Source organism: Microcebus murinus, chromosome 14, assembly GCF_040939455.1.
Source record: "Microcebus murinus isolate Inina chromosome 14, M.murinus_Inina_mat1.0, whole genome shotgun sequence".
NCBI classification, from domain to species: Eukaryota; Metazoa; Chordata; class Mammalia; order Primates; family Cheirogaleidae; genus Microcebus; species Microcebus murinus.
Window position 1 is genome coordinate 61,156,205 of NC_134117.1, and position 22,645 is coordinate 61,178,849.

General features: G+C 52.1%; 1 protein-coding gene across 1 annotated transcript; it reads left to right on the forward strand.

Moving 5' to 3' along the window:
* Positions 1–8,221: 8,221 nt before the first annotated feature.
* Positions 8,222–17,529, forward strand: LOC105868919 (uncharacterized). Its single transcript, XM_076009655.1, has 5 exons — positions 8,222–8,359; positions 13,649–13,821; positions 14,135–14,257; positions 15,224–15,386; positions 17,249–17,529. The coding sequence occupies exons 2-5, from the start codon at positions 13,663–13,665 to the stop codon at positions 17,527–17,529; spliced, it is 726 nt and encodes a 241-aa protein (XP_075865770.1). The 5' UTR covers positions 8,222–8,359; positions 13,649–13,662.
* The last annotated feature ends 5,116 nt before the right edge of the window (positions 17,530–22,645 follow it).

Genomic DNA, 22,645 nt, shown 5'->3' on the forward strand with positions numbered 1-22,645 from the left:
CCAACAAGCCTCCTGGGGGACAGGGGTCATTCTGGGTTCAGCAGATGGCCCTGGAATCAAAGACGTCATGGAACATAATATAATCAGATCCAATGAGTGTATCAAGGGCCAGGTGAGGAGGCTGCCGGAAGTCCAGCTGTGCCCAGGAGCTCGTGGGGAGGAGCCCTCCCACGTCAGCGCCGAGGCCGCTGCACTGTGGACAGGCCACGCCCTGTGGTAGAAGCACCCCTCCTGCCTGACAGATGCCAAATTATAGGAGATTTTTAAAAGAGTGTTAAGCCCTTCCACCTGCTCGACACTTGCAACGGTGCCTACTGCTCCGTTTTGGCTCCGTTTTGCAGTAGAGAAAACAGAGGCTCAGAACAGAACACTCCTCTGGTCAAGGTGACACACAACGTGTGCCTGAGCCGGGGTTCCAGGGCCCAGGCCTGGCGGCCGGCATCCTCTCTCAATCCAGGGCAAATACCCCGGCCTGGGCAAGCTACTGGTACACCTGGCCAGGCCCAGAGCCCGGGCTGCTGCCACTTGGCAGGAGCAGACACACGGGCTGGGGGGCCTCAGCGCTCCAGGGAAGGGAGAGCTGGGAACAGGGTGGGCAGGTGCAGCTGAGACGCAGACCCAGCCCCCAACCCAGCCTCAGCGGGGTCAAGCCCTGATCTGGGACGCTCTTGTGGCCCTGGGGGATTTACTCCTCCCCACTCTGCAGATGAAGGGAGGGGTGGCCAGGCTCCGAGTCAGGTCCTCCTTCCACCTGTCCTCACCGCTGTCACCCACAGTGTCCACAGGGAATGGGCACCACGCACTGGAGTCTTGGCTGGCTGTGGAGAAAGGCGGCGTTGTGTGGGGAATGTGTGACTCAGCGGTACCAAGAGGACAACTTTCCAACAAGGTTGTTTTTGCCAAACTTGAGTGTGCAATGACTTGGTCTTGCCCCTTCGCATTCAGAAAGCCAGTTCCACGAATAAGCACTTGGCAGGCTTCTGCAGGAGCGACAGCCAGAAGTCTGAGTGAGGACGGGTGGAGCACTGTGCGCACGCGCGCCTCGCCCTTCCCGGCGGTCCACCCAATACGGATAGCCAGGGCGCTCCTGCAAGGGAGAAGCTGTGCCTCTACCAACATGTGTGTCCACCAGGCCGAGTCCTCATCTGGTGTCACTGAGGGTGCATGAGGAGGCGGCTGGGCCTTGAGCACTCAGAGCCCTCTCCCCACCCTCCCTGGCCCAAGGAGCCGTGAAAGGCACCTGCACAGGGGCCGACTGAGCCGGGCCTTCCCCACCCTGGGGTCCCACGGTGCACCCTCAGGCCAGAGGGCAGCAGGCCCGGCCCTCCCTCTTGTAAGGCGTCAGAGGAGCTAGGACAAGGCGACTGAAGACACCCTGTCTCCTGCCTGAGCTGGGCACCCGGGCCTGATGTCTGCTGGGCTGCTGCCCATGTGGGGGTCTACCCTTCTTTCTTTCTGTGTGCCTGTGGCAGGCTGGAGACCCCAGGGGCAGGGCCAGGACTCAGTGTGGCAGGTGAGACTCCCAGGACACTGCTAAGGGGAACCCATCCCAGAACAAGTGCTGTCTTGGCTGAGCTTCCAGAGACCTACAGATGATTCCTGCTCCCCTGCCTCTTCCTGGCCCAGCGCACCGCCCCCCACCACGCTGGGGTTCAGCAAGCACTTCTCCCCAAGCGGGGCTCCTGTCCCTCAGGCAAGTCCCACAGGAAAACGGGAGGCAGTGAGAGGGCTGGCCCAGGAGCCCGGAGGCTTCCCGCAGGACTCCAGGTTGCTCCAGGGCACTGGGCTCTGCCCGTCCAGGGGGTGGCTCATTCCTACCCCTGATGGGGCCAAAGGCACCCCAGGTGCTCCCCAAGGAGCACTGCCTCTGGATCCTTCATGGTTCCAGCCTGGGCCAGGTGCTTCTGGGCCACCTCAAGTGGGAACTTTCATCCGGAACACACTATCAGACAGCGGGAGTTTATAGGTCCACAGCGATGACTGTTGTTGCATCAACAATTAGGACTTGTTTTCTCTTCTGGAGGAAAAGTCCATAGAAGCTGTAACATCTTCAAATGTGTCACTGCACAGGAACGGCAGTCTCTGAGCCTGACCCTAGGTCCTGCCTTGTGGCACCTGTCTTAACTCAGACATGCCCAAGCGTTGGTGGTTCCTGACCATTTGCTGGTCATCACTCCTGCAGGTCAGGCACGATGTTGGGGGCATGGCAGGATGAAAAAAAACGGTCTGAAAGAGCTCACACACCTGTAAAGACCTCACACACCGGTATGGGGCTAGTGCACCTGTGAAGAGCTCACACACCTGTGTAGGGCTCCCACACCCACATGGGATCACATGCGTGTGTGGAGCTGCTGCAGGCATGTGGCCTCACACCATCCACAGGGCAGTTGCTGTGCCCTAGGTGCATCCTCCCTCAGCCTCGCACCCTCCCCAGGAGGCAGAGCCCACTGACCCCTTACAGACAGGGAGGCAGAGACAGGAGGTCAGTCACCTGCTGGCCACAGTGGATGGCTGCGTGAGTAGTGGGGTTGGCAGCGAAGTGACGTCTCGGCCAGGATGCACGTGGCCCACGGAGGCCAGCCCAGACCACGCCTGGGAGCAGCCAGGCCCACTGCCCTGGGAAGAGGAACGCCCCCGTACCTCTGCCGGCGCCTCCTGACGGTGTGCAGCAGGTGGGGAGCAACGTTGGCCCTGTGGAGACGCAGCAGCTGGGTCACCCCCCTCGTCCCCTGACTTCCCCAGGAAACTAAGTCTGCTCTGTGGCCCTGTGCTGGAAGGGGACCTATGTGGTGGCTGCCAGCACCCGCCTTGGCTTCCTGGACTGGGGGACACAGCAGGTGCAGTGGGTGACCTGGCTGGTTAGGGTCAGGTCCCATAACGGGTTCCACAATGGAAAGGGGGACCCCACTGGGAGGTTTGTGACAGGTGAGCTTCCAAAAGGTGAGGGTGTGGCCTCGGCCCTCTGAGGCTTAGGTCAGTGGAGACAGGAGGGGCCGGCAGTTCTACGCTCACAGCAGGTGCGGGCAGAGCTGGGGGCTGTATGACGCTGTCCCCTCATTCCTGGAGGAAGGAGTGGGGACGAGCAGGCCACACCCTGCGCTGCACTGCCCTCATCGGGCTGGGCCGCCATTCTGGCAGGTTTCCTTCAATGCCAAACCCACCTTTTCCCCCCTTATGCCCCCTTGGTTCCCAGCTATCCACAGACAAGGCCGTGGCCTCCCCCTGGGAGCGTCAAATCCACCAGCATGTGGCAGTGGCCCAGAGCGTCTTCCCGAAGGCGTTCCATGTTTTGTGAGAGCTTCATGTTTGCCCTGGGTGTTCTGGGGTGGGATTCAAAAGTTTACGTGGTGATGCATTTGGCAACTCACAGAAATAACCATTTTATACGAATACACTATCCATTACACTAGCATTTCAAACAACAGAAATATGACGCTAACATCATAGATACTTGTACCACCTTTCACATTGAAAGGTAGATTTAATCATCTCTGTATGCCTACCTGCATTCTAGGTCGATCATGCCTCAACGGACACATTGTGAGTGAACAGCTCCTCAATTCAAAATAACTCCATTCCCCCTAAACTTTTCAACTAATTATTGTAAATCTGTGGTGGGAGGTTTTGCCTGAATTATCTACGTATTTGCTTTAATTCTTTACTTCCTTTTGGAGAAGCAGACATGGTCTCCAGTCTAAATATCTTTTGATAAAAATAAAGAACTTTTCTTCAAAATTCCTTTAGAGAAAACTCTTATGGGGATGGATTAGTGAAAACTGACGGGCAGTGGGGGGTGCATTGAGGAGGAATGGGGTGTCTGGCAAGGAGAAATTCAAACAGTCACTAGGTTTAGCAAAACTTTAAGTGGTCCCCGTGTCAAGTAGTACATACTCAGTGGTTAGAGAGTGTGATGATTAATATTCCAGATCCTAAACATGTATCCAGTGAAGCATCTATTCACAGTTCATTCGGATTCGGTGACTGAGACTACCTTAAAAGCACGGATGTCCTCAGTGACAATTCGCATCCTAGCTGCAGAGTCTGGGGAAGTTCCCTGCAAGCTGTCTGTGGGACCACTAGTCCCAGTGGACACATCCAGAGCACACATGGGAGAAGCATTTTTCTTTCTTTGTGGCCTCTGTCTTAATGCAAAAGTAAAACATCCAATCACCTCAGCCCCCAATGCATTTTCTTTTGGATTGTTTTGGGGAGTGGCCAATTAGTAGAGTTAGAGCTAAGTGGTGGGTGGGAAACAAGGGGGAGAGGGCAGAGACTTCCCCAGAGCTGTGAAACAAGATCCAAAAATGCTGCAAAGTGTCCCGTGGGCAGAGGGAGAAAACTCAGGGGCCTCCAGATTCACTTGTTTCCTTAGATGAATTCAAAAAGGTACAACTGTCAGTTATTCTAAAATGCACAGGCAAGCCAACAGTGTTCAACTTCTGCACCTTGCTCTCAAGCAGCTTAGGGACTCTAGGATTATTATCTAATTGGTCTATTGGCCAGGAAGGAAGCGATTTAAGGCTAAGGAGCCAAGAAGAAGATTTCAAGCCCAAGGAAGTGGAGCTTAAATGTTCTCCATAGGAACATGGCCATGTAACCCTGCGCACCCAGGCTTGGAAATTGCAGCCAACCAAACTGAACCCTGGGATCTGGGCAGCTCAGGAAGAGCTGGCTGCTGGCGGAACCTGCTGCATCTGCAGATAAAACCCTTCACACAGCTGGTCTGGGCTCCCCTCAATCATCCCCTCCCACCCCCCAGCCGCTTGCCTAGGAGAAGAACATTTAATGTCTGCAGCTCTGAGGAGCGGGATTCGGGGCAAAAGGGGGACTGGGCACCCCAGCAGCAAGCAACCCTAGCTACTCTTCACCCTCTCTGACACCCCTTTCAACTCACCCTTTACCTAAGGAGTTCACCTCCTCCCCCTGGGCCCAGGCTCCCTACCCCTCCTTGCGGAGCTACCTCTGGGGGCTGAGGCATTGCTTTATAACAGTCTCAAGAGGACCAGGCAGCCCAGACCCCACGCGTGCTTCCTCCGGAGGGCGGGAGTCTTGGGCCACCGAGAGTTTGTGGAGGGCACCTATGGGGTGACTACTGGGCACTCGCACCTTGCCAGGGAGCAGCCACAGGAAGAGGGACAAAGAGCCCCGTCCCCAAGACTAAGCCCCTTTAGCCCAGATGGGCCAGAGCACCCGGGTTCGTGGCACCTCCTTCTCCCCAGGCAATTGCAAAAGCTGCACAGAAAGCACTGGGGAGCTCTGGTTTGTGGATCCCAGGGGCTTCCAGTCATTAGGCGACACCATCTGACTCAGGACTGAGCATGATAGCGACAGTCTCAGGAAGTGCTTCGCCTGACCCCACCTCCCTCCGTCCCCAGGCTGCCTGCCCCTGTGCTCCACCTGGCCATCCCAGGGATGTGGGCGCCCCAGGCTCAGCATCACAGACATGGGGGGACTCCACCACCAGCAAAGACCCTGAGGTGGCCGCGGGGACTGTGCTCCCTCACTCTGGTAGCCTGTCAAGTCCTGTTGGCCTGGCCGGGGAATCGGGCTGGGCAAGTGCCCGCGCTGCGCCCGGGTCTGGACTTGCTGCTGCTTGGCCTGTGGGCCGCGTCCTCTCTTCTGAGGCACCAGGGCGGCACGTGGTCACCGGGCTGGAGCTGACAGCTGCCTGGCGCCTTAGTCGCCTGTGCTCATCCCGCCTCCCTTAGCAGCAGCGCCTCTACCGCCACTGCAGCCACTTTGCCTCAACTGCCCCCATCTGCTCAACACCTTTTCTGGGATCAGGTGACAGGGCTGGAGAAGCAGGCCATGGCTGGGGCTGGGGCCAGTGTGCTGCCAGGGTTGCTGTGGCTTAGGCTGCCACCACTGCCACTGCCAAGCCCTGAAGTCCAGCGACTGCAAAAAGAAGGAGGCAGGAGGAGGCAGAGACAGGTGGCTCTCCTGGGGGCAGGGGAGGTGGCTGTGGAGGTGGAGGAGGGGAAGGGAAGGGCAAGGAAAAGAAGGCTTGGGGTTGTAGAGCCTCTTCTCTGTGTTTGGGAGTTGAGGGCACTGGGAGCACTTGGAAGGCGGCTTGGAAAAGGAAGAGCCTTGAAGTGAATTTGCGTCCCTTGAAAAGTTAGACAGGGGAAGAAATTCCTCCTCCTTTCCTGAGAGAGAGACAGAGAGAGACCACGCGCACTAGCAAGCGCCTTGGCCAGTTGGAAAGTAAAGAGAGGATGAGGAGATTCCCCCAGGATAGGGTCAGGCAGCCCTGAGCACAAGCAAAGGACAGAGCAGTGGGTGGCACTGGGCCTCCCAGGGTGGCGGGAGCAAGAGGCAAAGGCACAGCAGAGTCTGAGGGGAACAGGCCACTGGCTCCTGTGTCCTGCATGGAGCTCCTGCTCCTGCCAGGGCTGGAAGTTTCCTGAGTTCCTGCCCCAGGACTCAAGTGAGATGAGTGTGTGTGCTTGGGAAGGAGTGGCGGCTGGGTGGGGGTGGGGAGTGCCCACCTCTCATCTTGGGCAGATGAAGGGGAGGGACTGAGCTTGGAGAAAAGGAGAAGGAGGAAGGAGGCCAGGCTGACCCCAAGCCAAGGCGACTGGCCAAGGCACAGAGGCAGCATGTGACATGGTCCGGAGGGTCAGCTGAACATTTTCAACTCTCCTAAGCAAGCAAGCAAGCATAATGCAGAGGCTGATGGCTGGTTATTGGCTACCTGTGGTCTCTAGGCCCTAACACATGGGCAATATGACTGCCTCGGTGCAATGTTGACTGCACCTGGGGGCGCTTGTGTGCCACCCTGAGCCTCCCCCATGCTCCTGTCCAGAGATGGGATTAAAGAGACAGGCCAAGGATCTGGGGCCAACTCCCCTCTGGCCTCGCCCGACCAATCGCCTGAGGGTACCCCTGGGCAGTAGTCCTAAAAGGTGGAAAGGCAACTCTCCCAGAACCACCTTTCTGGGAACAGCCACTACCTGGGCTTCCACGTGGGAAGCCAACACTGCAGAAGAGTCTGGCTGCACCCGCGGCAGCGCTCTAGTTTCCTGAGAGAGGGAAGGGACTGCAGAGGAGTAGGGACGGCCCCTGACAGCCCTGCTGGGTCTCAGAATGCCCTTCCCACAGAGTGTGCTGCCACAACTCATGCACGTGTAAACACGCACACAAGTGTAAACACACACACTTGCACACAAATACACGAGCACACTCACCAACACAGACACACTCGCAAATACACGCACGTTTACTACACACGTACACACAGGCACGTGCAACGTGCACACGCACACGGGGCGCGCCAGCGGCTTCAGGGAGCTTTTCCCGGGTTGAGGCGCCATGCTGTGAAAGGGAGGTAGCAGGTCCTGACCCCACAGTTGCACCAACTGCCCAACTGCCCTTCAGTTCACCTGCATTTAACCTTCTCCCTGAGAACTGCCTCTCTGCCAAGCCCTGACTGTGTAGCCCGGACTGTTTCTGAGATGTGTGAACACGCTAATGGCCCCAGTCCCTGGTAAAAGGCGGAGTACATTTTAATATGAACGTCTTTCATCCTTGAATAACACAAAGCTCTGAAAGAATTAGGTTCAGGTTTTCACATATCATACCTAAAAATATTTTCGACTAACTCCAAAATAAAAACATTCACCTGGAGAGGAATTTTTTTCCCAAAATAGAGATCACCTAGAAATAAAAGCGCTACTTCACAGCCCTAAGCGGGACTTGGGCACCGCCAGGCTCCCCTGTGCACGGGGAGGAAGCTCAGGGAAACGCCTGCTTAGGCGGGTGGCGCTGATGGGGCAGAGCTGCCACTTTACATCCATTTCCAGCTGCCCTTGGCAGAGCTGGGACACGTGACTGAACGCTGCGTGCTCTGCGGGTCCCCAGTTTTCTCCTGGGTCCAAATTTAGCTGTGGTGGAGAGCCAGAGCTGCCATCCTTCGCGCCAGAGCCCAGCAGCTGACTGGGAGGGAGGCATCTGACAGGAACCAAAGGTTTTCTGTCAGGGCTTGGCTGACAGGATGGCTTCCTGCATGCGCGACCGGGGGCGTGGCCTCGCGGTCAGTGGAGCAGCTGTGCTCACGTGGGAGCACGTTGGCAAAGGGGCGGGGCCAAGCAGCCCTGGAAAACGGTCAGGAACCGCAGGGGCGGAGCCAGTGTCTGATTGACAGTCGAGAGGCCAATGAGAGAAGGCAGGCCACACCAAGGAATGCGCCACCTTCAGTTAAACTGTCAGGATGCCTGGGAAATCTAACGGGTTTTGCCTGTCAGATTCCTAACTTGGCTGGGCTTGGCCTAGCGCTCTCAAAACTGACCTTTTCTGGCGGTCTTAGGACCCATTCGTGGACTCTCTCCTCCGTCGTCTGTACCTTTCTCCACAGTCGCTGGTGAGCGCTATTACCACGTCCATTTCACAGGTGCGGCAGCTGAGGCTTAGAGGTAGGAACCTCAGCAAGGCCACAGCTGGGATCCCAATCTTGGCACCTGACCCCAGAGCCCATCCTGTCCAGCGCGCTGCAGTTCCACTGGCCCGGACACCTGGGAGTCAAGGCGGAGCAGGGCCGGTAAAGGGCCCCGGATGAGTGCAGTTGAGCAGATTGCTGGCGGCAGTGTCCTCGGAGTGGACGTAAATAGTGATAAGTAGCTGTTGGGTCCCACACGGCATGAGAGCTCAGAGGATGCAGATGGGAGGGGAGACAGGAGACAGGAAGGTGAGAATGTGGGTGTCATGGGCCAGGCTGTCCCGCAGCTGGCAGAGCCTGGCAGCACTGCAGTCTGATGTGGCTTTGGGTTACCCCCAGGTGCAGAAAAGCTGTTCTCTCGGGGCTGTGGTGTTTCCCAGGTGTGAAGTTCAGCATTTTAGGAGCACAGCAATATTATAGTCCCTAGGAGACAGTTGCCTCTGTCTGCTAGGGCTGCGACTACAAAATACCACAGAGAAGGTGGCTTAGACAACAGATTTCTTTTCTCATAGCCCCAGAGGCTGAGAAGTCTGAGATCAGGGTGCTGGCAGGTGTGGTTCCTGGCCAGGCCTCTTTCTGGCTTTCAGAGGGTCACCTTCCATCTGCATCCTCTCATGGAGGGAGGATTTTCATATCTGTCTCTCTGTCTTTCTCTGTCTCTCTCTCTCTCTCCTTATAAAGCCAGCAATGTTGTGGTCTTATGACGGCACACTTAGGACCTCATTTAATCTCAACTGCCTCCTTAAAAGCCTTATCTCCACATAGACTCACATTGGGGGTTAGGCCTTCAACACATGAATTTGGGCACACACAGTGCATTCCATAACAACGGTTCATACTCAGTAAGTATGTAATAGTGATAGTAGAGCACTGAAGAAATTGAACAGTTTGAGAACTCACATGCACCTGAAGTCCTTTCACAAATCTTAGCTAGTATAATGGGCATGAGATTCCCTGTGCCTGCGTGAGCCTTAGCCATGGGGGAACATTCTGAGAACTTGCATGGGAGATCATGGTTGTCTTCTAATAGCCACCACGAGGAGATCTCAGAAAGTTTTACCACGTGTCCTTGATGGGCCTTAGTGAGTCCATTATTCTCACATTGGCCTAAACATTTTCTGATTATTATTTAGCTGGTACAGCTTCTGGAATAATGATCACCCCCAGTGAAGTGAAATAGTAATGACTTTTATTTTGTATTGTTTAATGTTGTCCTTCTAGCTGAAGATACGAGGTAGAGAGATGAAAGTTTGGGGTAATCAGAAACTCTGAGCCAGCTGAAGAAGTCAGACTGTGGCTCCATCTGGCACCTGCCTGAGCAACGAATGAAAAGACAGGGCATTTACTTGTCAGTGAGGTTCCTGGAGCTGTCTTGAAATCCAAACCGCCTTGCAGTTCTAGTCTGCAAGAAGTCCCACCTTGTCATCAGCTTCTGTTCTTGGTGTTCCCAGACATGCTCAGTTCTTAATTTCTGACCACGTAAACTTTCAGCATACCTCCCTTTTACTTTTGCTAGTTCTCCCCTGCAAACAGAGTACTTGACTGGAACAGAGTCATGTGGACCTGGGTTTGAACCCCTGGCTCTTCCATTATTAGTTGTGACTTTGAGCACAGCTTGAGCATCAGTACACAGCTGATCCTTGTGGTGTTGTGGAGATCCAAGGAGAGCCTAAAAGGAAAAGGGCCTGCAGAGGGTTGAGCACCAAACAGGTGCTCAGAATGTGATGTCCCTTCTTCCCCTTTCTATCATGCTTAAATGGCTTTTCAATGGCATATCTCCCTCTCAGGATTGAATTCTCCTAGTGTTTTTGAGTCATCCTTCTTATGGTAATCCCTCCACCTGTGTGTGTCTCTGGTCATTTCAATGTCCCCTTAACTATGATTGAAAGAACTTAATGGCAACTACCTTCCCCCTTCTAAATGGATTGACACTGTCACTTGTGTTCATGAGGCCAGATTAGTAAGGATGAATGATGGATCTATTAATATTAACACAATTGGTTTTAAAGTTGTGAACATTCGTACTTAGATGGACCTGGAAATAGCTTGCAGTGAGAGAGGTGTGGGGACCAGGATGGTAGAGTGTGTCCTCCAGATGGTGACTGAAGGAGGAAAGGGGGTGGCCAAAGCCCTCTCAGAGAAAATAGGTTCATATGAGGAGACCCAATAGGATATAAATATGGAGCAGAAGTTCTTTGTAGACCTAGGTAAGCTGTTCCAGGCAGAGCTCAGTGTCTTTCAAGAGAACTCTGTAGTCTGGAGCCAAAGAGAAAGCTGTTATTTTTTCAGGACAGAACACTTTGGGAGGGGCTCTTATCTGTACTGGAATTGGAGGCCAGGGAGAACTAAGAAGCACACTAAAGGTATCTGTAAGGTATGGGTGTGTATGCTCCCCTGTGTATGCTCACTCCTACAAGCTGTGCTCATGCTTCTCTGCCTGAGTGCCATGATTTCCACTTGTCCACAGCAGGGTAAAGTGGAGCAGCTGTGGCATGCAAATGCTGCCTTGCAGAGACTCGGGAGCAGAATGCTGCAAAGGTCCTCACAGATACCCTCCCTGACCCCAGATGCGGACATCTTCAAGAGCACATCTGCAAACCTTTCACAGATGCATTAGAGTGGGATCGAAGCAGTGGTAGATTGGTAGTGGAGGTTTGGTTTGTGGGCTCTCCTAGGCTGCATCCTGCTGTAGCCACTTACTGCCCCTGGATACGTTGCATGATTCTAGCGTAGCTTCACATGGCCATGCAAAGCATGGAGAGGACATGGTCTCTGCTTGAAAGGAAATGTACAACCAAGAAGCAACTGGGTAACAAGTATGAAGACTGCTCTTGATTTCAATCCCCTTCTTCCTGGCTCATGAGAGAGCTATTATAGTATTTATTTATGTTTTTCCCAGGACCCAAGAACCCAGAAGGTTCATGGCATTCGTGTTGAATTTCCCTTCGTGCCCTATTCCATCCAGAAAGAATTCCTGGCAGAGCTGCTATTCCAGGCTTTGGAGGTGGCCAAATGGAGATATTTGAGAGTCCAGTGGGCACTATGTGTGTGAATAGTGAGGTAGCGTGATTACACCAACTGAGAGGTGGTCTTGCTCCCTGTGACTGGTTGCCTTTGTAGAGATTTTCATGTTAGAAGTTATGCAAAGTAGCCTGTCAGTTTATCTTTCTTTGTAATAGTCACTTTGTCTATGAAAGTGTTAAACACAGCTGGAGGGTGTGAGGTCAGTTAGGCTCAAGGCAAATGAGGATGTGAATGGCTGTGGACACCATGCCCCACAGCACTGAATGTTTCCAGATTTCTCTGGGCACAGAAGTGCTTTGATGTTGAGAAACACAGAAATAACTGGCTTCTTCACAGATTCAACATTCTGTCTTAGTCTCCAGGAAGTAGTTGACTGAGCACTGGAGGAATGTGATCAAGGGCCCCTGAGTCTTTCCTCCCTGGCTGGGAGTGAGGGAGGCATTTATTCCAGGTTGGCCATGGAGTAGAGGAGGAGGGCTGTGGCAATGGCCCCCAGTATCTCTCTCAGTTTTATAGCAAGTACTGTGTGCTGGTGAAATGAGTATGTTTCTGTGTGGGGATCTCCTAGAGGAGAATGACCTGTGAGCCACCTCACTGTGTCCCTGTCCTCTAGGGGGATTGGCTAAGTTGGCCCAGAGTAGGCTCTTTTTTTTTTTTTTTTTTGAGACAGAGTCTCGCTTTGTTGTCCAGGCTAGAATGAGTGCCGTGGCATCAGCCTAGCTCACAGCAACCTCAAACTCCTGGGCTTGAGTGATCCTTCTGCCTCAGCCTCCCGAGTAGCTGGGACTACAGGCATGCGCCACCATGCCCGGCTAATTTTTTTTTATATATATATCAGTTGGCCAATTAATTTCTTTCTATTTTATAGTAGAGACGGGGTCTCGCTCTTGCTCAGGCTGGTTTTGAACTCCTGACCTTGAGCAATCCGCCCGCCTCAGCCTCCCAAGAGCTAGGATTACAGGCGTGAGCCACAGCGCCCGGCCCCAGAGTAGGCTCCTGATATGTGTGTGCTGAGTGAAGGAATGAGAGAATGTGACTCATTCTTTTTCTCACTGATGGGAGCCTGTCACTCTTTCTGGAGATAACACAGGGATCTCTAGGGACAGGAAAAGTGCCCAGTTGGATACTCTGTTTTTCCATTTTGTTCTTTCATATGCAGTGAGTGGGAGAGATTAAGGCCCTCCAGTTAACAAAGAGAGCTCCCTGTATGTGGTGTGCATGGTTTTCTTAGGCAGTATGCTGTTAGCATTCTCACCTTCCATAAACCCAAAGCCAGGTGCCTTCTTCTCATAGCAACCCAGTGAAACATTGTTTTTAGGGTCAGTACTGACTCCCTGGCTAAGAGACTTGGATATTTCAAGTCCTTACTTAACTGTTTGCTACATTTAATATTGTTGAACATGTCTTCCTTTTTTCTGTTTAAAGTAATTTTAAAAAGTTAATCAAAAAATAATACATAAAATTGATGAAATAAGAGAGATTTGACACCTTAAAATATTGTGTATCAATCCATGACCATGATATAGTCCTGTAATTATTTAGGTATTCTTTACTTTTTTCTCCAGGAATGTTGTATGATTTCCAGTATAGAGATTTTGCACAGCCCTTACTAGATATATTCCTTGGTATTTTTGGTTTGGGTACTATTATAAATGCTCTTTTCAAAAGTTTATTTTCTGATTGTTTATTGTCAGTATATAGAATGCAATTGATTTTGGGTGGCAGTTTATTTAATTGTGATAAAATATACCTAACAGAAAATTTACCATTTTAACCATTTTTAGGTGTATAGTTCAGTGACATGAAGTACATTCGCACTGTTGTACAACCACTATTGATTTTTCATATCAACTGTATTGACATATAACTTATATGTGTTTAAAATTCACCAATTTGAGTTGTACACTTCAAAGAGTTTGGATACATGTGTCCACATCTAGAACATTTCCAGTGCCCCCAAGGGTCACCTATTTCCCTTTACATGTAAAAAAATGGAGGCCCTAAAAGTTAAGCAAACCGCCTAAGGAAATGTTGGTGGGGAGGTGCAATGTCTTGTCTAGAGGCAAGCTTCCATCTCCTGATTCTTAAGCATTAGTCTTTGCATGTTTTCACCATCCATGATGAAATACCCCAAAGAAAATCACCACGTCCACCAGAAGAGAAACACCCCCCCCTCTTTATTCCTTACAGAAACATCAGCAGCCATGGGTACCACAGCATCTGTAATGTGCTGCCCAGCAGCTGTGTGTTCCTTGTGCTCTGGAGAGGAGTACACAGAGGAGGTTCAAAGAAGAAAGTTGGAATGGTACATGCACAACATGCCAAAGAGCAGCTTTGTGGGGTGTCTGCAAAGAGCTGGTGAGGTAAGGCTATCTGAGACATCTTTCTGGCTCCAGCCAAGGTGGGACACCTCCATCCACATAGCTGGTTGGGCACCTACCCAGTCAAACTTCCTGTGAGCAGTGCATGACTTGGTCCAGTTCATTCACAGCTCCAGGTCTGATCCCCATGTCCCTCGTGTGACCCATAACTTCTCCACTCCCACAACCACTGGTCCAGCTGGAATCTTCTCTCCACACTCACTCCTCCTCTTCCTTTCTCTGCCAGAGATTGTCATTTCTTTATTATTTCCTCCCTCTAACCTTCCCTCATTCCTGAGTACCCTCTCTCTCCTAGGTTTATGCAGAGAATATATTAATCACCTTTCAGAAGCTGCAAGCAAAAATCATAAAAAGGGAGCTGGCAAATACACGATGCCAGATGGTGGCTGACATAACCATCCTGTTCCTCAAGAGAATGGTGAGGAGCCCTTGTCCTTAGGCTGGGGGAAAAGAAAGAAAGGACCCCGGGTCTGAGCCCAGGAGTTCTCTTTTGGTGGGCGATGACATTTGGACCCAATTGGGACCTGGGAAATAAGCCCCTCCAGTTGCTAAACAGTGCGATCAACCACGTATCCTGCACCCTGAGTGCACCTCAGGAAATGTGACCTCGGCAGAATGGAAGACACAGTAATGGAGGAAAGGGTGAGGCAAGAGAGCTGAGATGGACAAGGGAAGGATCTGTGCTATTGGCTTCAGCACCTGACTTGATCCTCAGACTGCGTCCACAACTCCCTTGTGGGATACCATAGGTGGTCACCTCCATTATTGTGACTCAACTAGTTGTCCCACTCAATTTTCTAAGCTATTTAAATCCATCACCAGTGTGCTAGCCCACCTCTGCACTGAATATGCATGCCATCAACCTGTCTATCCATCCATATAGTTTTGCAGTTACTTTCCTGACACTGGGTTAATCTGCCCTCTTATTTTCTTGGATAACTGCTACTCGGGAGGTACCCTTCTTCCAGTTTACCTGCCTTCCCTTGGCACAGTTGTCTGGTGACCTAGACCACTGACCTCCCAGGGACTTTCCAAAGTTGCTTCCACCACTTCCATCAACCTTCCTGATGATTCACTCGCAGCTACAGGGGACACTCTGTGCTTTGGAACCTCCTGTCCCCACCCTCACCCCCAGCACACAAGCCAGAGACATTGCAGGCTGAGAACTTGTCCCTTCTTGTCTTCTCATCCTCCTGTGTGCACTCAAGGAAGCTCTCGCCCTCCAGCACCATTAAGGTGAATGTTGGATGGGTGGTGGGTTGAGGTGAGTGAGCTCCTGCCCGCTTGAGAGAAAACAATCACTTATTGATGAAATGTGGTTCTCAGAAGCTTGGGGACTCGTCTTGGGGATGACCCTGGGAACAGCTAGACCTTGTCTTTCTAGAATCCACAGAGAGAAGTGGAGGACGCGTGTACATCAGTCCTCCTGGCTCTGGGGTCGCACAGCATAGAGATGGTCATCGATATGCTGTTGTATGACATCGAGGAAAACATGATGCCCCCAAGGAGCCTCCTGCTGGCATTGAAGGAACTCAGCCTGCGCCCAGGTCTGGACCCTGTGCTGGGAGAGTTTGTGTGAGAAGACGATGGGGCAGCAGGAGAGGGGTCACTGTAGGGAGTCTTGATTCTCCTAATTCTTTTAGTGGGACAGCTGGGCATTTTAGTGGACACTTGGGCCACCACTTGGGGGTATTGGGGAGGAGGGGGATAATCCAGGCTCCGTGTGGGGCAGATGGGAACTGAGGAGCAATTCGTGGGGACCAGGAATGGCTCAGAAGAAAGAGTATTAAGGTATGAGAGACTGGAGCTGGAGGAAAGACTGAGGAACAAAGAATAATGAGAAGGCGGATCAGAAAGCCCCATTCCCCAGAGGCAGGAGGGGCAAAGGGGACAGTGAGGAGACATTGCTTAGGGAACACTGGGGGTGTGGATCGGATGAGAGGCTTGGAAGGGCAATTGAGTAGCAGGAGGAGGTAGAGAATCACCACACAGTCTTCCTCTTCCATGCTGTCCCTGTGGCACCTGGTGACAGCAGTGGTTCTCTTACCCATTCCACTTCTGTCCCTCAATCCAAAACAAATCAAGTCACGGACAAATGACAGTCCCTGCCCTTTGTTGACCAATTGAGCTGGGGCCAATGAGAGGCTGGGGAGTCAGCCGGCCTTCTGGGCCTCAGGTTCCAAAGGACAAGGCACGAAGGTTGGGCTACCAGACAAGCCCACAGAAATGCAAATCAAAACCACAATGAGATTTCACTTAACTCCAGTGAGAATGGCCTTCATCAAAAAGTCCCCAAACAACAAATGCTGGTGTGGATGCAGAGAGAGAGGAACACTCTTACCCTGCTGGTGGGACTGCAAACTAGTTCAACCTCTGTGGAAATCGATATGGAGATTCCTCAAAGCGATACAAGTAGATCTACCATTTGATCCAGCAATTCCACTACTGGGCATCTACCCAAAAGATCAAAAGTCACTTTATGAAAAAGACACCTACACTCGAATGTTTATAGCAGCACAATTCACAATTGCAAAGCTGTGGAAACAACCCAAGTGCCCATCAATTCATGAGTGGATTAATAAAATGTGGTATATGTATATCATGGAATACTATTCAGCTTTAAGAAACAATGGTGATATAGCACCCTTGTATATTCCTGGATACAGCTGGAACCCATTCTACTGAGTGAAGTATCTCGAGAATGGAAAAACCAGCAGCACATGTACTCACCAGCAAATTGGTATTAACAGATCAACATCTAAGTGGACATATAGAAGTAATATTTATCAGGTGACAGGAGGGCGGGAGTGGGGAGGAAGGGATGGGTATATACAACCACAACGAGTAAGATGGGCAACGTTTGGGGGATGGACACGCTTGAAGCTCTTACTCGAGGAGGGAAAGGGGCATGGGCAATATACGTAACCTTAACACCTGTACCCCCATAGTGTGCTAAAAAAATTAATTAATTAATTAAAAAAAAAAAGACAAGCCCAGAGGACACAGCAACAGAGGCAGGAATTGTGTCTCCCGATCTGATCATGACAAATGCTCTCACATCGAGCTCAGACAGCACATGTCTTTGGTTCTTCAAGTGTTCCTGAAAGGGGGTGCGTGTGCAGGTGGTGGCAGCCCCCGGCTTCTGTGTGCTGTGCTCACACTAACATGGAGCCTCACCTTCCGCGCTGCTTCCCAGAGGCAGCCAGGTCGGGTCCCCTTTCATAGCTGCAGAAACTGGATTCAGGTCAGCAAAGTACCTTGCTCCAGGTTACCCAGACTCTATGCATGCAAAGCTAGGGTCAGAGGCCAGGCCTCGTGGCCCCTAATCAGTGAGGCCTCCTACACTACAGCATGGCTGGAAGGCCCCCCTCGCTAGGATGGGGGTGTCATCTTGCTCTCTCCCTCCCAGACATAGACAGCTACCGGGATGCCACGTGGGCCCGTATCCTGAGCCTGCTGAGGAATAAGCGCAGGGAGGAGGACATGTTGTTGCTGTGTCAGGGTGAGGGTCGGGGTGTGGGGAAAGCTCTGTGGGGATCAGGGAGGGAGCAAAGAAGGGCAGGAAAAGATGGGGTCTCTGAATGTGGATCCCAGAAGCCCAGAGAAGGGGCGGGAGGTGGCTGGGAGCAGGCCAGCGTGTCAGCAGATGTTGTGCTCCGTCACCTGGTTTGTGGCCAGGACCCAACTTGATCGGGATGCGGGGAGTGTCGGCAGCCTCACCCATTCCCTTGCCCCTCTGGGTGGACCAGGTGCCATCAGGGGAGGATAGCTGGGGAGACGGTGAATGGGCAATGTTGCCAGCACAGGGCCCCAGGGGCCCTCGTGGGCAGCAGGGGGGACTGTGTGCACACGTCTGTGTGTCTGTTTCCTCCGTGGGGAGGGAAGGGTGATGGCAGCTCCAACTCCCTGCTCCCCTCACAGTGCTCCATGGACTGGCCACAGGTGCCCAGGATCTCCTGGACGACGCCTCTCTGCAGAAGGAAGTGACAAACAGAACGCCCATGGAAGTGGCCACCAGGGCTGATGAAACCCTCCAGGTTTTCTTCAATCATCAGCTCCTGGGCAGCAAAAGCAAGGTGTGAGTGGGAGGTAGCTGGGGTTGGGGGATGGGCTGAAAGGGAGAGGCTGGAGCCAAAGGTGGGGAGGGACTGTGTGTGTCCACTCGCTTGTGACAGGCTGACTCACCAGGCCCTTGCGGCGGGGGGGGGGGGGGGGGGGGAGAAGGACCCTCTTCAGCCACCTCTTCCTGTTGACCAGAAAAGGGGACAATCAGAAAAGACTCCCCTGTCCATTCACTTACTTGGTAATGATAGGGTTCTGTCATTTGCCTTTGCCTGGCCCCCTCTGCCTTCCAGGCACTGTGCTAGGCCCTGGGGATACCAAGAGGAATGACGAGCTGAGGCAAACTCATTGTGTCTCTTTGGACACAGGTGGCAGAGGAAGCTCTGGAGACCATTGGCCACCTCTTCTGTCTGCTGTCAGTTGAAAATCTTGAGAGTCGTGTTTACTGGTTAACCAAATGGTTCACGACTCTGACTTCCACAGCAGTGAGGCCACTCTACATGTGCAAGGTGACTGGGGGGTGAGAAGGAAACGTGTCTAGTTGGTGCATTCCGTATTTATTGAGTACTTGGTGCTGCAGAGTTTGTTTGTAAATAAGCTTTCACCGGAACTCGGCCATGTCCACTCACTCACACACACTGTGCGTATCCTCCAAGGCTGCCTCTGACTACCGCAGTGGAGGGGCAGCCGCCACAGAAACCCCATGGCTGGCAGAGCCTAAAGCATTTCCCATCTGGCCTTTTACACAGAACGTTCGCTGAGCCCTGAGTGATGCAGCCCACATTTACTGAGAAGCTGCTAGAAGCAGGGCTGGGGAAGTAGAGTTGGATCCGCCATGGTGCTTGTGTCAGAGCTGCTTTCTACCTATGGGGATGGGGTGACTAGAAGAAGCAGAGAAAGCATGATCAATTGGGCCTGCAGGGATTTAAGGAAGCTTCTCAGAGGGGGTGACATTTGAATTGTACCTTGAAGAATGAGGCAGACAGCATAGACCAATAATGAATAAGGAGGTTGAATCAGTACTAAAAAGTCCCCCAGGAAAGAAAAGCCCAGGACCTGATGGCTTCACTGCTGAATTCTACCAAACATTTAAAGAACTAATAAGAACACGTGTCAAACTCTTCCCCAAAATTGAACAAAATGGAAGAAACTCCTTGTATGAGGCCAGCATTACCATTATGCGAAAACCAAGCAAGGACACTCTAAGAGAATGCAATCATAGGCCAATATCCCTGGTGAACATACATGCAGAAATTCTCAACAAAACACAGACAGCCAATTTAGCAGCACATTAAAATCATCGTTCACCCTGATCAAAGGGGATGTTCTATACACACAGATTCATGAATATGACAGAACACATTAAGACAATGAAGGAAAAGGACCATGTGATTATCTTGAGTGATGCAGAAAAAGCATTTGACAAAATTTTTTTTTTTTTTTTTTTTTTTTTTTGAGACAGAGTCTCACTTTGTTGTCCAGGCTAGAGTGAGTGCCGTGGCGTCAGCCTAGCTCACAGCAACCTCAAACTCCTGGGCTTGAGTGATCCTTCTGCCTCAGCCCCCCGAGTAGCTGGGACTACAGGCATGCGCCACCATGCCCGGCTAATTTTTTATATATATATCAGTTGGCCAATTAATTTCTTTCTATTTACAGTAGAGACGGGGTCTCGCTCTTGCTCAGGCTGGTTTTGAACTCCTGACCTCGAGCAATCCGCCCGCCTCGGCCTCCCAAGAGCTAGGATTACAGGCGTGAGCCACAGCGCCCGGCCTGACAAAATTTCACATCCTTTCATGATAAAAACTCTCAACAATTAGGTACAGACAGAATGTGCCAGAACACAGTAAAGAGCACACGTGATAGGCCAAAGCCAACATCACACTCAGTGGGCAGATGGTGAAGGCTTTCTCTCCTTTTGTGTCACAGCCTTATGCACAGTAGCCAAGGCAGGGAATCCATCCAAATGAATGGGTGACGGAAACAGGGCACACCCACAGTGGGATACTATTCAGCCTTTCAACAGAAGGACATTCTGTCACTGTGACCACATGGATGAAACTGGAGGGCATTACTTTAAGTGACAGAAACCAGGCAGAGAAAGGCAAATAGCATATGATGTTACTTCTGTGTGGAAACTGAAAGAGTTGACGTAGTAACACCGTATTGTGTACATGAAAATTGCGTGTAGGTTTTAAGTGTTCTCAGCACATACAATACTGAGTATGTGAGGTGATGTGTGTTAATTAGCTCAAAGTTCAGCCATTCCACAGTGTCTCCATATTTCAAAACACAAAAATGCCTATGGTTGTGGTTTGTCACCTTAGAGAAGCAGGCAGCTCTCCCCCCGGCAGACTGAGCTGGGAGGGATTGAAAGGAGAGGGAGCAGCGAGGGCAGCTCGAGCCTTTGCTTGCAGAGCCCGGTTGCTGGGACAAGCTCTGGGTAGATGGGAAGGGACTGGGTCCCACAAGTGAGGCAAAGGCCACAGACAAGTCCTTCCTGTGGCTTGGAGATGCACCCACGCGTGGAGCATCCTCACGTATCTGGGCCCCATGCTGTTGCCAGTTCCTGCAGAGCCTGTGAGGATGCCGCCCAGGACTGGACACAGCATGTTGTATGTCACACACAGGAAGCCCCGAAGACCCCAGGTTGCCTGGGGCTCTGGAGTAATGGCTTCATCCAGTGCTTCTCAGACTGTTTTAACACTCGGATCCTTGGGGAATCTTCTGAAAGGCACATTCACATGGAATTCTGCATTCACTTTTGGGGAGTCACAGACCCTCTGAAACTCATCCCTGGTGCTGGGATTAAGAACTGCTCCTCCAAGCTGCTGTGATTTAGGCATTAGCAAGAAAGAGGGATCTAAGAATCCATCTGCAGGATCTAAGGACTATCTGTAGTCAGGATGTGGGGAGGGCAGCAGATTGCCGCGGGGAAGTAGGGTTAAGGAGTGAGGAGGGTTCCTGAAGGAAGAAGAGGAAGGTACAAAGGGAGCAGTGTGCCCCAGGAGACCTCTGGGTCAACTTGACCCACTGGCTTGAGGCCCAGGCTAGTCAGAAACAACCTGGCCTGAGTGGCCCTGCCCCCTTTCAAAAGGCCACCGTGTGTGAGGGGGAGTTTCTGGGGTCTCCCTAAGAAGTACCCTCCCGTTAGATAGGAAAGCTGTCAAAGTTCCGTAACAATAACTGAAAGTAGATTATGGGGAGATGGAAATCCAAGAGCAGTCATGAATCCTCCTGGGGTGACTGGGCGGTGTCCTAGGGGAGAACAGCCTGAGACACATAGGGCCCTTGCGAGAGCACTCACAGCCTTAACTGGGAACCACACCCTCCTGTCCTGTGCCTGGTCCTCTGCAAGGTGCCTTTAGATACCTCTGGTCCTTCCAGCAGCCCTGGGAGGACAGCGCAGGAAGGCTTTTGGCCCATTCTCCCCTCCCCCAGTGCTTTTCGTGCTGGCGAGGACCACAGGCGCAGAGGCTCGCCTGGCTGGGAGGCAGGCAGCGTGCCAAGGCTGGCTGTGGAGGCCACTTGCACACGAACCCCAAACGGTATTTACCAGCTGTATTGCTGGAGCCACTCACTCACCTTCCCTGACTGTCCCGTTTCCAGTCAGTCAAGCGGTAACAGAACAGGTGCCCCACAGGGTTAGTGCGGGCTTCCCACAAGTGATGGCCATGGACGCGCAGTGCGCGGTGTATTCCCTTTCTGTGCTGCGCAGCACATGGCCACGTGGATTCCTTACAGTTGTGGGACGAGCTGCCTCTGCCCTTGCTGGCTGGCAGCCAGGGGCAGCCCTCCTCTGGTAGAGGCCACCCAAGCTCCTTGTCCTGAGGCAGCCCCCACTTCAAAGCCAGCAATGCCCTCCTCCCGGGGTCCCTCTCATCCTTTGAGTCTCTCTGACCTGCTTGTCTCTGACCTCTCCACCCAGATGTAAAAGGGCTCCTGGCTTAGGTCCAGCCCAAGGGGATAATCTTCCTAGTCTAAGGTCAACTGATTTGGGCCCTTAATCACCTCTGCAAAATCCCTTCACAGCACCACCTAGAGGAGCGCCTGCCTGAGTAACTGACAGAAGCGTGTGTACACCAGGGCCTGCAATTTTGAGGGTGATCTCAGAATTCTACCGACCACAGGAAGATTACACCAATATTAGAGAATTTTTATTAGCAGAGACCCAGAACTAAAACCTCCACTTTCTAGTTGTTATTTCAGGCTCTTTCCTATGATATTTCTCAGTCCCAGTTCCCACCACCTCTTAATGGCTATTCCAAGAAGAATAAGGTGTATTATTTAGCAAAATGGGTGGGAAACACTGAGTTAAGTGAGTTTCTCAGCTGTAGGACTTCTCAGAACTTCTAATGTGTGGCTTAGTCTGGTCCTCCGAGAAGCAAATCCCAACACGGGACTAATAGTGTGAGAGATTGCTTTCTTAAAGAAAATCCTAGGAAAGAAAACAAGGAAGGAGCCAGAGGAGGGCGGGACAAGCCATCAGACTGTGATGCAGGTCTGATTTTTGATAAGGAGAAGGACAGAGGAAGACAGGAATGTCCTTCAACCTCCTGTAGTTCTAAGAGAGTGTCAGCAAGGCCAACAGGCAGTGATCAGACCAAAGTCACCCATCAGAGAAGTCCCAGGTCTTGCTGGACTAGGCCTGCCGCAGTGGACCTGCCATACTCAGTCATTGGCCAGAGAAAGCCCGTGGGGGTCTGGCCTTGGTTGTAACACAGCGATGGAGTTTGAAGCATGGTAG